Consider the following 15,479-nt stretch of genomic DNA (forward strand, 5'->3'; position numbering starts at 1 on the left):
CCTCAAATGTAACAGCACACACACACATCGAGTCCTCCATACAAGCTGCAGATGAGCATCTTTTAGTCTGCTCAGTCTTCAAAGGCGCCCGCCCTCCCCGTGCGGCTCGCCTCCGATGTGGGGAGACATTGAATGCTGCACAAATCCGATGGCTTTTAATGAGGGACACGGCAGTGCGTTCCACTTCAGCTCACTTATCGATACCAATCACAGCCCAGAGTGTGGAAACACTGCTGGTACATTATGTTGAAACAGAACATAATACCTGCATATAAACCATTAAAGAACAGATCCTGGTGTTTTCTATAAAAGGCCTGTTTTATAACTCAAGCCTGGCTCTGAACAGGAACACTGACGTCCAACTAATGGCCAAGTTTTTTCATGTGAGTCAGTGCAGATGTTCTCAGAGGAGCCAACCAAGCATTACTAGAATCTGAGACGAAGCGCTTCGTGATTATGATTTATGATGTACAAGCTGACACTTAGAAGATGACTTTGTTTAAGTAAACTTAAAAATATTCAAGGCAAATAGTTTTTGATGAAGTTGCAAAAGGCTGTAGATAATTTGTTTTGAATAGGTGACAGGGGTGATACTGCAAAATAAATCAATGTTACAGTAACCCATTTATGATGCGGATTGTACTTGTATGGCAAAACCATGTTTCTCTTGTCACAAATGTAGAATAACCTTTGTTTTGTTCCACTTTTGATGGTAAACTACCTTTCTTGGGAGTTTTTTTTTTTTTTTATAAAAGGCCATTTGAGAATTGATATTAACTTTTGGCGCTCTTGAGTTGCAGTTGTGTCTGCTTACACTCCCTAGCATCATTTTGCAAATACATTTAAAAGCAAAGGATATCTAATCTAACTATTATAAGTCATGGTTATTATAAGGCCTGTCCTAAATATAAACTGATATGGAAATGTATTATTACAAGCTCTTCACTGGTGCATGTATCAATACAGATGTTACAGAACTGATATGGCCACAAATGGTGTGATGGCAGTGTTGAAATTCGCATCCACTACATTCACAAAAAAGCTGATAGAGGTGAGGACACTGAACTGCTTGATGCAGCGCGTGCTTTAAGTTACAATAAACTTAAAGGATAAGAACAGTTAAGCTCAGTGGGTAGAGCTGGCACTCATATACAGAGGCCAGAGTCCTCAATGCACTGGTTGTGAGAGCGAATCCCAGTCTTTCCTTCCTGCTATCCTGTCTAAATAAAGGTAAATAAAACTGATGAGAATGTATATTTGCCAGTTAGGCTGATAACAACAATATTGGATTATACAATGTTTCTCTAAAATCAGAAATCTGGTACTTTGAGATAAGGCATGAAATTTGCATGATATGCAAAAACAAGGTAAAATACTGCAACAACACCAGCCTTCATTTACACATGACGAGACACTATTCTAATTAGCAGTCAGCATCAACAGTTAGGCTTGCTACTTACAGCCAATATGTACCATCACATTCAGCACTGAATCAGGCTGTCAAGTTGAAATTTCAGCTTCTTAATGGGATCAAGCAACACTTTAATCTCTATTTGATAAGACTTGAGTTGTACAGTGAAATAAAAGCTTCACACAGCTGTCAAATAGTGTGTGACTTACACTGTTTGATCCCCAGTTATTGGTTAGAGTGCTACAGTAAACCAAAATTAATTGTTGTATGAAAAAAAAATGCAAGAAAGACAATAGAGAGGGATATTTTAATACTACAAAATCAAGTACTATCATACTGACATTCATTAATAGCTCAGGGATAATAGACTTTTTTTTTATTTAATTCTAGGATCTCTGTGTAGAGTTCTTCAAACTCTGCCTTTGTTGTTATTCTCTACAATAAAGAGCAGCTGCTGTAGTAAATGCTGTTCAGAATGTGTTTATTATCCCAAATTAGTGTGTACTGGGACACCAGTCACATCATGAGGCTGTGGGAAACATGCAACTGCTAGTTATTGACCAGACTATTTCTGGTGTTTAACTGGAAAATGAGCTATTTTGAAGTAAGTCAATTGTGTGTTTTGGTAAGAAAGGGGTAAACATGAGCTTTGAACCTTTTTCAGGCTTTCAGAGTTAAAAGTAACTTTGTAGTGAAGCTTGGGTCAGGTGTTGCATAAGCACAGTGTCTGCTAATGTTAGCATAGCTAGCATTTGTGGTAAGGCAGCAAGCAGCTAATTCTTGAAGCCTGGAGATCCCAGCCATGTCCATCAATGACAGCTTTTAAGCTCAGAAGATTTGGATGGTTTCCCCACACAACAAATAACATCCACAGTATGTGCTTCCCCAGCTTTTCCACATGAAATCAACTTAATTAAGGCTGATTTATTAAGACTCACATGATTTCTGTGGTAAAAGCTCTCCATGTATATAAACATATTCAAGTTTATAGTACTGATGTGTCTTTAGTTTGGACCTTTTTATGTTGTTTGGTTGTTTTAATTTCAGGATAAGTAAATTAGTATCACTAACTGTGTTCATCTAACTTGCCACCATAAAAAGAACTCGTCTAAAACAGCATCTGACTCTGTCAAACTAAAAACATTGCTGGCTATTAGGCTCATTACCAACGTTAACCTCATGTTCCTGCAGAAAAGCTGTGATGGTACTGAACACTGCTACCAAAATATAGCTTGTACTTGTCTTAAAAGACAGTTATCTGGCCTCTTGTTTTTAATTTGGTCCTGTATGGTTAGCATCAGTGCACTGGCTCAGTCACTGTGATCATGGATGTGCATATCAGAACCTAAGAGATAAACATGCCTGACATGCACTGTAGCCTCTTGTGCATACTATGAAATGTAATCCTGGCAGCACTGCTAGCCCTTGTAGTCATTCTGTACATAAAAAATGTAAATAGTCCATAAAAACGTCGACATTATGCTGGAAATGAGTGGAAGAAAGCACCCTAACTTCAAATATCTCAAGGTGACAGCTCCCTAGTTTTCTCTGGACATGATTTATATTCAATTCAACTCAATGACTGATTACTATTTTTGCTTAATGAACTGTCTAAGCCATTAATCAATTCTATAATTAAATTTCTGCTGAATGACTCAGCACCCTACAGAATGTGGGTCATTTCTAATGAGGAATTAATTCAGCTCTTTGACAATGATTTGTACCAACTTGGAGGTGCTGGTGTCCTCTTGGTAGATTTTTTTTTAACCCTTTGGTTTCTATAATAAGAACTTGTAAAGTTAGGGTCATATTGCAGACATGTTCACCATAACAAGCCAAAAACTGGTGCTGGTTGGTTTGTTTCTACATCAGAATTTTTGGATGCTTTGCTCCAGCCAAATAAAATTTCATGAATCTGGAAGGTTTCTCAAACAGGCTGAAGAAAAGCACAACTATGGGCTGAACAAACCTGCTGGTGGTCCGGGTGAAGTAGGGTCTGTCATTGACCGAGGGGACGGACTCGTCCATGAGCGGGTACGACTTGATGAAAGTCAGGGTTTCATCAGGAAAAGTTGTAGATGACTTGTAGGCGGCGGCTGAGCCTTCGCCAGCGCAGCATCCCGGCCTGTGCAACAGCAGCGGAGAAGAAATAATTAATCCAAAGTGAATTGAGCTCCATGTGCACAGATGTAAAAACTACTGGCAGCTGTTTGTTCTCAGGAACAAGCAGGAGGGGAACCAGGTGTCCTGTGTGACTGCTTGTTTTGTTTTTTTATTTGAAGATGTCTGCAGAACAATAACAGCAGCTGCTGTAAAAACTTCATTGTCAGAGGCAGAAAACATATTCCTGTAAAATGACAGTTTTTATTGCACTGAAATATCTGAATTACTTTAAAAATGACTTAGTTTGTTATATATTTTTCATATAAAGTACACATGCTACCTGAAACATTTCCACCACTATCGAAGCAAGAGAAATCCTATATTTTCACATTTTTGTAACAGGATGTTGAGAGCTGCCCCTGGAAGCTGTAGTTCTATTACTATGTCTTATGACAATTGCTAGTAGTGCTACTAGTGGAAATTCTAGACCTTCATAGATGTTAGTCACCTATATTTGAAACGACTGCAAACAGTATTTTCAAATATTTTACTGTAATAACTCTGTCCAAAGTCCCCAGGACCCCAAAATGGACATTTTTCAACTTTCATTAAAAGGCAAGTATAACCTTGCTCTTTGAATTGCTTTGAACCGGTAACTTGTATCTTCTGTCATATTTATGGCTTCAAACTGACTCTGTCACTCCACAAACCATCTTCTTGTGACTTTAATGTCCTTGCAGGCACTATCAATTTCTTAAATTGGGAAGTGACCAGGGTAATTGCAAATTTAAAGTTATTTGGAAGGTTAACAAGAATCCTCAATTCCCAAGTTCCTGGAACATCTGCCAGGACTGTTACCAGTTAATCTAACATCAGTTCAACTGATACACAAGGGCTTCTATGATGATAGCACCATGCTCTGACTCAGACATTGCTTCATTTACAGGAACAACAAATTTAAATGTGTCAGTTTGTCTTCATCCAGGATGGGGCTTAAATAGCAGGCAATCACTCCCATGATTCCCTGCTTCCCTTGACGTCATCTTATGTTACTGTTGTGACTAAGAGTCTCCTGATTCTGTGTCTCTCACCTTGGTTTAGGGACCTGCTCCTCTGGTACGGGCGTCCACGCGGATTCACTGTTCCTCTGCTCTTTAAACTTTCCACTGAACGCCTTCTCGATGTCGTCCATGTAGAAAGCACACACCGCTGACCCGGTGATGCTGTAGAGAAAGCAGACAGGACAAAGATATCAAAAGGGCAACACAAATGTCTGCAAATCAGCACCCTGTCATAGTCTGGTACAACCTCTGTCCTTCTGTTAAGGACACTTCTGCCTGCACTGACAGACTGGAACCATAACTTAAGTTAACCTTTGGCTTCTGTTTTATTCTGCTTTAATTCACTGATGGCCTTAGATCATCTTTGTTCTTGGAAGAGTGAGCTTTCACTTTGATATGACTGCATTGGAGCATATTTCTAATAACTATTTTAACCCTCTAAGCCCCAATCTATTTTTCAACCACTGTGTCTCACCTGGACTTTTTGTCTTAAAAAGCTTGTAAAACCTCAACCCTGTGGTGCTCAGTCAAGCTCTCATTTTAGGACAACCTGAGCTTTGAGACCAAAAGTATCTTCAAAATATTTACACACTTACAAAAATGTCTTTGCATGATTTATTGGATGATTTAGAGCTGTTATTCAAAGCAGTTCCTGTCTACAGTAACACAGAGGGCTACATCACAGGCTAGTCAGTCTGTCTCCTCTATGATGTACCAGCACAGTTTGACAAAGGGTGATGCAAACTGAACAGCCTGCCATTGGTTGTCAAAGCCCAGTCACAATGCATTGTGGGATACAAAACAGACAATGCTGTTGATAGCATTAGCCGCCTAAAATTGACACAAAAAAAAAGGTTAAAAATTGATAAAAAGACATTCCAAGTTCCAGGCTCACTAGAAAAGCCTTTGTAAGGGCTATGAAAGTGTGGATAGTATCAATGAAACGGAAAAACAGAGGGCTTCCAGAGGGAAAAAAAGTAAGAGGCTACGATTGATTTATTTATGTTTCAGAATGTATAAAACTTTCTGTAATATGAAGCTTAGCATTAGTTCATGCAGAACATGGTAGTCTTACTCCCAGCCATGATCCGCTGATGGCCAACTGATCCTAATTTTCACCTCCAAGCCCCCACAGTCAATCATAGCTCTTTCTTTTAAAACATCGGTGCATTTAAATATCATGTACTTACTTATCACTAATCCCTGTTTGCATTAATGCTAATGCACCACAGCGCTGCTGGCAAAGCTTAACCTCCTCCACCCCAGCCCCCTCCTTTATAGCACAAAGCTTGTTGCACCCTCATATTCAGACCCAGAACCTCATGATTCGTTTTGATTTCGATTCTTTAGGTTGCTATTCCATTCGATATCGATTCGATTTGAGATTGATTTAAATGCTATAATGTCGATTCAGTAAGAAGTAGACATACACAGATAACCTGTTGACAATCTTTAACAATTATTTTCATGACCATGTGAACATATGTGGGAAGTCACCTCACATTTTTGAGCAATAAAACATCTGACAATAAAAATTTCCACAATAATAACTTATTTGTGCATATGGAGTACAAAAGTAAAAAACATGACAGTTCTGTATAAACACTGAAAAAGTAAAGTGCATGTAAACTTAAATAATATTTCTTTCCTCTTGGAAATTGTGATAAACCTCACATAACATGGTTGTGGTTGGTTGTTGTTTGGTCGAGTGCTGCCTCTGTCCATACAATGCGAATCACATGCACAGCAACCCCCACTGGCCAGGAGGTGAATCGATTCAGAGTGATGCAATGCATCGATTAATCAATATTTTTACCCATCCCTAATTCAGACTCATGCTATTGTGGAATAATTGCTTTTGAATTAATGATATTGTATTCAATATGCACTAGGGCTGAACGACATGCAGAAAAAAGTCTAATTGGTTTTTTTTCTCAATATTGTGATTGTGATTTAATATGCAGTTATTTTTAGTGTCCTCATCTTATGTAGTGTACAACAAACACAAGTAATACATTATAAAGACATGGTTATTATTATAACCTACACAATATTAGATAAATTAAACTAGGGATGTAAGATTTGAAAAAAAAAAATGAATATCTTATTGTGTTTTTGGCTCATAAAGCAAATTTGGTATCAATTGCTATACTGAAAAGGATGTAAATTTTTGTTATTCTCAAGAAAATCATATACATGAACTGAAAAAGTGGGATTTTTGTAAACTATTCTAAAAAGCACACTTGAATATATATCTATTATTATTATTTATTTATTGTTAAGTGTATGGGAAATATTTAACTTTTTGTGTTTTTTTTTACATTACACTTTTTTTTAATTTGCCTTGCATTAAAATGGTTAAATTCCTAAAAAAAAAGGTCAGAATTTGATATTTTTGATCAGGTATTATGTTTCAGAAAGAACAGCTAAAAAAAAGGGGGAAAATATGAATGTATAGATTTTATTTCTTCTTACATATGACAGTCATTTTTGGCCTGCTCAGATTAACATTTTTAAGGAACTCTAAGGGTTATTGATATATCATTATTCCTGAGACTTTTTTATGTATATTGACTATTCTGCTAATTGTGTCAGCACTTCTTCAGTCTAGAGACACAGGGAAAACATTTTCAAGCCAAGGCTAATGATTTCACAAGCTTAAGTTACGACACAAGTCAGCACCGAGGCTCTGGTTGTCTCCACCCCACTTTAACCTCATGAAAATATGAAATGATGAAAGATGTAAGAGGTGTACTGTATATCACTGTGAGGCCACACTGATACGAACCTGTTTGCCTGTGTGGTGAAGACTCCGAGCACAGCTGGCCTGTGGTTGATCTGCAGCACGTTCGTCAGCGACTGCAGAACATCAAAGTAAAAGAAAGAGTCGCCGGGGACGGAGCAGTTCAGCCGAGCTTTGAGGAATGACGTCCAGTAACGTTCAAGCACCCTCGGTGAACCGCCGTTGTCATTCTTACAAACACGTGCCACTCTGGAGAAAACAACCTGAGGAGACGAGAGGGGAAAACAAAGTCAGGCAGAGCCAACGTGGAATATTAAACAGGCATGTGGTTTGTATGGGAAGTGATGTTGTTCCACTTCATTCCACAAGCACAGACGCCACAAACCACAAGTCTGAAGAGTGTCTGCTCTGAATCTAGTCCCTCACCTTGCCAAGAGTTGTGTACTCCACCGCAATCTCACTGAAGAAGAAGTACACGTAGTTCCCGTACTCAATGGCGTGGAGGAAATGGGGCTCTGCGGGACACATGGAGAGAAAACAGTTGACAAACACGCTGGCAGTGATGCCTCATTTCCAACATGACAGTGCAGTGCGAGAAGGCTGGAAGCGGAGCTGGTAAACACAGATGCTCAGCTTGGAAAGAGAGTCCAAAAGAGTGCATTTTTACATGGACAACCTGAATATAACTACAGAAAAATGAGGTGAAAACAAACTCAGAATGACAGCCATGCTGTTCATTAAAACAGGAAAACAGTCCTGGACCTGTGCTTATATAAACACTTTGATTATTCAACTGGTGTCAGAAATGTAATCATTTATAAGTCAGGGCTTCAAAAGTTTTTCTAAAAAGTTATTACATAAAATCCATGCTATTCAAGCACATGAAGGTCTATTAGAGATTTGTTATCAGCGGATGTAAGCATAGAAACTGTTAAATGTTCAAAAACCAACAATTAGTGCAGAAAAAAAAGGCATGAAAGGTTCATTATAAAGCATACATCAAACATTATGAAGTCAAGTTTGCTTTCCTTTCTTTTCTAAAGCTTTTTACTCAATTCAAAACTTTTCAGTGAGCTTATGAGATTGTTTCATTCAGACGATGGAAGTTTTGAACAATTATCTGATAAACAGAAGAACCGATCAACAACACTGGAGCCAGAATATGTGCATGTTAGAGCAAATGAGCGTGCAGATGTGTTTAAGACAATGAGGGGAGTCTACGCACTCATTCTATGAGTATCACCTGAAAGAAAACTCTTACATTAAAATAAATAATTAATGATTGGGTTGCAAAAGTAGCACTCAAACCGGAGAATGTTAACAACATGCAATCACAGTTTTCATTCTGGCAGACTACTTCCTTTAGCTTTAGCAGAGCCATGTTTCTTCCTCAGACAAATTATCGTTGGCTAAATCCAGACACTAGTTTGAGGAAGACATAAAAAGTACTCCTGAGCCCTGTTGCTTTTGGAATTATTCTTAATCTCTCTCAGTTACTGCGATAATCTGTGACAGTGAGCACTGGATAATGCCAAGACGTCTGCTAACTTCGGTAAAGAAGAGCAAGGAAGGATACCAGATGGAAAGAGACATTTGCAAAGTTTTGTTTTGACCCAAATAATAGAAGATGTTTGGCCTGGATAAAAGATAAAAATTACAAAAAATGCAGAGGGACGTCATGAACACGGGCAGTTTGAGTTAAATGGGGGCCCATGGTAATTGACCAACATAAGGCCCGTCCCAATTTAGCTAAAATCAATCATAAAGAGTTAACAAAATATTTTGGGCATCTCTTTTCAGGTAAAAAAACACACAAACATGACAGACCGTGGTGAATATGGTATGCTAAATATTCATGCATCACAATCTCACCCCATCTCTTTAATGTCTCTATGCCATGTGAAGGTTATAAAAATAAGAGAATACATGCACCACAGTGGTGAAAGTCAGCTCTTCTGGTGCCAATTGCACAATATTATGTATTGCATAATAATCCACAAATTCATTGTTTCAATATGTCTGTAGGGATCTATTTAACTATAATTTGCTTGTTTATGAAGACATTTTGAGGCTTTTTGAGGGGCCTGGACCTCAAAAAAGAGACACTTTTAGATAGTCAAAATAAATTTTGATCCTTTTTTTACTCCTGACCCCTTATCTAAATTCAAAATTTGGGTGTTAACTACTGAAAGTAATTTTAGATGTATATCTCATATTTAATACAGGCCTATAATGGCTATAGGATGTTTGCAGACAATGTCACATCACAGGGAAGAACCACAGATGGGGCAGGAATGGGATTTTTGCATAAAGAAGCATACCAAATGTCAAAGTTTTGCAGCTGTTCCAACTGTGTAAACTGCAGAAAAGTTAACAATCTGGGTTACTTTGAGTCCTGAAAGTGGTGACATAATCTGGCAAAGGGTTTCAAAAGCTTACAGAGAAAACCTCCATCTACAGTCTTAAAGGGGTTGAGTCAGACAACCCTTGTATATGGTCTGTTTCGATCAAGCAGTCCAGTTTGGTTCAGTGCAGTTTGGCTCTGATCTTGCTTGTGTTTTCCTAGCCAATATCCATCCAGCGTTGCTCACTGATGGGCAATCCATCTCTTTTCAGAGATCTGGATCATTTGGCTACAAAATGGCTCTTCATATGGTACCAGTTTGGCTTTTTGTATTTGAATTGATTATAAACCAAAATGGAAGACAGGAAACTAGCTCTCAAAGGGATCCAGCTCCTGTGGTTTTGTGGAACAGGTGTGTTGTATCACTCTGTTGCTAACCAAAAGAGGTTTACTTGCTTCATAGTGTATCAGTGCTTTCATTAAAAGCATATGTACGACAAAATGAAGGAGAAAGTTGTTAAAGGGGTGCAGCAAGCCTCCTAGGTCAGCACAGACTCCTCAGACTCTTATCTCCCTCCATCTGGATAGGCATGATATTGACTGCTTCCATGCCAGGAGAATTATTTAACCCATGAGATTCATAAATAATGTATGTAAGATTCAATAACATCAGGACAACAGGGCCCCACTTCATCAGGTTTGTTGAAGCAGGAGAAAGCTCCAGTGGGACATCGGCTGGTGCTGGCATCCTGAAAAAAGCTGCTGACTGGGACATGAGAGTTAACCTCAAGAAACAACTAAAATTTCCAGAGGAGATTACCATCTTAATTCTCAGACCAAATGAAATTCTTTGGTCCAGAACCACAAAACAAGTGGTGCTTCTAGAGCTGACTGTGCCATGGGAGGAGAAGATGGAGGATGCTGAGAAGTGCAGGCTCTTGTCCACGAATGCCAACAGGCGGGATGATGGGCACGGAACTCCTAGTGAAAGTAGGCTGTCGAGGATTCACTGGCAATCACACTGGAACACCCTGTCCAGACTCGGAATCAGAGGTTCCCTTAAAAAGTCTTCACCAGGCAAGCGGAGGCAGCATCCAGGTACCAGTGGCTCAAAGGCAACGAGTGCTGGATGTTACGCCTGAGGGGCCGAGGGGGCCACATCAGGATGCTGGGATGGGCTGTGACTGGGGGTGACCACCTGATGACCTGTAGAAAGCACCAAGGGCCCACACCCCAAAGCTTGGCTGATTGGATTTGCAGACGTGCAATAGCTAGCCATCATTCTCATGTCCATCAAGGTTTTCTGATGATAAGTGTAGGTCAAAAAAGTGCTATAAGGTACTTACTTTCCTCCATTCCACTTGATCCTTAACCAGAGTTCTTCACTTCCTGCCCACCATCTGACCTTATCCTGTGATTTGGACCATGTGACTTCAAACAATCTTTATCATAAGGCCTCTGAGACCAAATCCAGACATCTACCTACATTGGCTTTGGTAAAACCACTAATGGTCGCAATAACAAAATTTGAAAACAGCCAAATAAACTAGAATAACACTGAGGCCTATGTCTCACCGACACTATGAACGTATGGTACCACTTCCTGTTTTCCCACTGCTCTGTGACTTCTCTACTTAATTCGTTTTACTTTTTTGATCATGCAAGTTTACTTCTTTCAAGTTATGTGCATTTTATTTGTCATAATAAAACATATCTCAGAATATTGTTTTTTGGTCTCAAGAACTATTAATGAGGATCCGAACCTGTAAAACCAATATCTAACGCTGCCAGTGTGCTTGGGCATGAAACAATGTTGACTTGTGTGAAAGCAGACAAGCTGGGAAGAGGGGAGAGGACAGCAACAATACTCGAGCATGGAAAGAAACAATCCCGCCAAATGTGAAACGCCCTTTTTATGCTGTATGCTCACCTCTCAGCCATTTGGAGTCGTACTTTACTGTACGTAGAACAGGACTACTTTCTCCCAGACTCCTGTAAATCACTGCGTCGCTTGCCAAGAAGTCGGTCATGGTGGCCGAGTAAAAATCACCACCTGAGAAAAAGAGCAAGACAAAAAAGACATTTGTGATCATCAGGGATCAAGACTTCCTGGATTAACCTGCCTCTATCAGGTGTCTATTTTGGTCACAGGTGACTTTTATTGCCCTTTAAAAAAGAGGCAGATGAGAACAGATACGGGGAAATGTGTCACTTTAATAACACCTGCGTGAACTTTGCATAAATGTCAGTGGAAAGCTGGCAGGATTGAGGTCTGGCTCTGGCTGCACTCGTCTGTGAACATGACCCCTTCATGTTCACAGAGTATCAGCTTCCATTGCAGCTATGATTAGCAGAGACATGTAAGCACAAATCAGAACAAATCCAGGGGTAGATCCATGAAACAGCCTCTGATCACCAGAGTAAAAGCAAGTAACACATAGTCAAGTGTATCATAACAGGAACTTGTTATATACTGTTGCTTCGAGTGCTCTCTTATTCTATAGTTTTAAGTTGTATTTTGCCTGACAAATCAAACAATGTACAGGAACTACAAATAATGCTGCTCTGATGTTTAATTTCCTATCAAGACAACAGCTTCCTTTGGTTGTGCAATCTATGACAATGTGCTGGTTAGCCTAAGACTGGCTGGATGATTTTAGGCTGATTCTGAGGCCTGATGTGGTGCCCATAATGGTCATGGTTGTGTACTGTAGGAGTTCCGTTTATGGTCAGAGTTTCACAGTATACTTTAATGACTATATCTACCTCAAAAGTGGATATTCTGTGATATTAATTACTCTTATTCTACAAGATTTATCTCTTTTTATGATTTTGTGAATAAAGTCTCTATGATTTGATATTCAACCTCATTTTTATTCTGTATTGCATGCATCATCAGATTACTACAAATCCCTTTTTAATAAAAAATGTGTTCTTTTTTCTCAATCAATCTGATCCTGAGTCAAATTTGGTCCAAAATGGCTTCCCCCTTAAAACTATTAAACCCATCCAAGCATGAAAGTTTGTTTCATTTGAAGTGAGGCATCATCCTGAGAGCCTCAAACAGCAGATTAGACAAATTTATGTATTCACAGTCAGGTTTAGTGATTGTTTCAGCTCAGTGAACACAGGTTTAATTAAAACAGAGGAAGAGTTTATTGTTTTTAGAGCTCAAAAACACACGTTTGCAAGTAATACTGCAATGATATTGTGTTATTTGACTATAAATGAAGCTTGGAGGACTCTTTGAGGGGATTAATGACAGATCAGTTACTGTGGGGCTAACACATGTGGCTATTGGGGCGTTTTTACACCCTTAGTTTGTTTGCTCTGGTCCAAATCATGGACTAGTTTGTTTCTCTGTTGGATCATTTCCTCAAGTTTGGACTGAGTTCACACGGGAACATGTGCAAATAGATTAAAATTGTCAACATTTCTTGCAGGAAAAATCCAAGAGGTAAAAAAAGACTGGCTGACTCCTGTCTGGCTGTGGCTACTAACCTGACATGCCATGATTGATAGTTTAAACAGCCACTAAAAAAATTCTCAGAAGGTGATTGGAGGAACATTCTGTCACATTCATGACGGGCTAATCAGAGCGACAAATGACGTTGCATGCATGCAGTTTTCATGAGTTGACAGGTTACCGTTGCTGTAGATACTGTAGTTAATGGTGGAGCCTCTCGGTGAATAAAATTGCTGCCAAGGAAGGTCGGGAGACCTTCATTGCAAAGGCAAGCTTTCGCCATGGCTCTTTACTCTTGTTTTACAAAGGAAATGTGTTCAGTTCTGATTAAAGTGCCACTTTCCTACATCTACATCTGAGCTAACAGCTACTGCAGCAGCAGCCATTGGATGTACCGGTAGACTGCCCCCATAATGATCGCAAACACATGCCGAAGCAGACCAGGAGAAGAACAAAAACCTCTTTTCCCTCATGAAAAGCTTTCGTTGTTGCCCTTGTTGTAGCCCTTTAAGACCTGCCACAGTGCCGGCATTTCTATTTTTAACCGCCTTTTGATTTGCAACCAAATGAGATAGAGCAATATTTCTTTTTGCGTATAAAACTGGAGGAGTAACACTAACATACACACATTCAGTGTGTCCCAGAGTACTTTTCTTTTCAGAAATATCCTTATATATAATGTAATATGATCCACACTGTTGTCTGTTTTGTCTGTACGAATCCTATCGTGTTGTTTTCTTGCAGGTGAAGAGTTGCACTTGTGATTGTTTCAACATGGCTTTCTGCAAAAATTTGCAGGCCCAAAAGTATCTGGCACTCTTACAGACTTAATTGCACTACTGCAAATAGTTTATTTTTTATAACATGTTGTCTTTTCACAAATTGATCTTTGTTTTTGCCTTCTATGGTAGGTCATACAGGATTAATAAAGACACATTGTTCAGTTCTGACAAAACTGCCACTGTGGCTAAGTCTGAGCTAATCACACCACTTGCAGCCATTATATACAACCACTCATACAACAACCCTTTCCCCCAGTACCTCTCACAAAATAATGTCAAAGCAGGTCAAAAAAAAAAGCAAAAACACCTCTCCAATCATAAAGAGCTTTGTTTCTATTCTTTATTTCATGCAGAAATGTGGTCAAGTTTCAGTAAAATTGACACTAGTTGAGCTATAGCCGAGCTAATCACCACACTGGTGGCAGCTATTGCAGACAGATTTGAGTACAACTAAACTCCACTCAAAGCTACCGCCTTGTTTTCCTCAAATAACGCTGACTGGTCCGAACAGTGTTTGGTTCTGTTCAAACTGTGCAGACTGGAGCTTTTCAAGATGGATTTGCCTGATGACAGAGTCTGGCAAACCCATCTGCTTTGCAAGGTTATGTGGCAACTCCAAAGACACATAAAATTTAAAAATGGACAGTCTTATGGACTGATGTTGGCTATTTTTATCAATTTTTATAATTCTTGCATTTACCATCGTAGACACATAACAGTTTGAAAATGAAGCGCAATTATGGCTTGAAAATAATATTTTTATTCACTGGAGTTTTAGAAGAGCCTTGTCAAAAGAGTTCTGGAGAAGGTACACATTAATCATCCTGAGCTGTGACTTGTCTACCCAAATTGTTTCCAAAGATCCGTCTGGTATGCCTCTGGTCTTTCAAACATATAAGCCCACGATGAATAGAGATGACCCATTGTGAGCATCATCTTTCAGCTGAAGACATTAACTCTTATTCCAGAAAGTTCAATACTTCCTGCAACCTCAGTTTCACTTACCTGCAAAAAGGCCGACATTGGACTGGCGGGACTCAAAGGGACACCGAGCTTGTCCCACTACCTCCTCCCCCTCCTGCTCCAAAGTTGCCATCTAGGTCAGAGAGGACACAGGACAAAAGATAGCTTTAAAGAGGCAGTATGTAGGGCTGTGATAGAAAAACAGGGTAGAAAAGACATTGCAAACATAAAAACCCTGGTGGACCATGCTGCCCTGACTGCAGAATCAATCAGCAAACAAAAGCCTTTAATGATGCGAATACTGTGGCCCAGTGCGAGGGATGAAATCAGCCTGTGATTATGAAAGGTAACTGGTGCATCGTAAAGATTAGGTTTATTTGATGTGTTGTTTGTGGGTCAGGCCCGTAAACCATGTGTGTGAAGTTTGAAGTCCTGCTGTCAGGAGCGGAGAGGACAGTTTATCTCTCAGCCACAGATATTTAGCTGCTATTTCCTGAGCTGCTGTTAACAAGACTGTAAACCCCAGGTACAACAATACGCAAAACCCTGCGGCGTGCCTGTGTGTGGATGTGTGCCTGCGGTTGTGGAGCGAAGGATGAAAACATG

General features: G+C 39.5%; 1 protein-coding gene across 8 annotated transcripts in view; it reads right to left on the reverse strand.

Annotated features, from left to right (window-relative positions):
* Window positions 1-15,479, reverse strand: part of sema6e (sema domain, transmembrane domain (TM), and cytoplasmic domain, (semaphorin) 6E) — a 355,217-nt gene that overhangs the window by 92,114 nt on the left and 247,624 nt on the right. For all 8 annotated transcript variants that reach the window (XM_041793576.1, XM_041793570.1, XM_041793577.1 and 5 more), the window contains 6 exons: window positions 14,916-15,006; window positions 11,593-11,715; window positions 7,745-7,833; window positions 7,364-7,581; window positions 4,606-4,737; window positions 3,381-3,536 (listed from right to left, as the gene is read on the reverse strand). In XM_041793576.1, coding sequence (XP_041649510.1) covers window positions 3,381-3,536; window positions 4,606-4,737; window positions 7,364-7,581; window positions 7,745-7,833; window positions 11,593-11,715; window positions 14,916-15,006 — 809 coding nt within the window. The remainder of the gene's footprint in view (window positions 1-3,380; window positions 3,537-4,605; window positions 4,738-7,363; window positions 7,582-7,744; window positions 7,834-11,592; window positions 11,716-14,915; window positions 15,007-15,479) is intronic.

The sequence above is a fragment of the Cheilinus undulatus genome, linkage group 8 (genome assembly GCF_018320785.1).
Source record: "Cheilinus undulatus linkage group 8, ASM1832078v1, whole genome shotgun sequence".
NCBI lineage: Eukaryota > Metazoa > Chordata > Actinopteri > Labriformes > Labridae > Cheilinus > Cheilinus undulatus.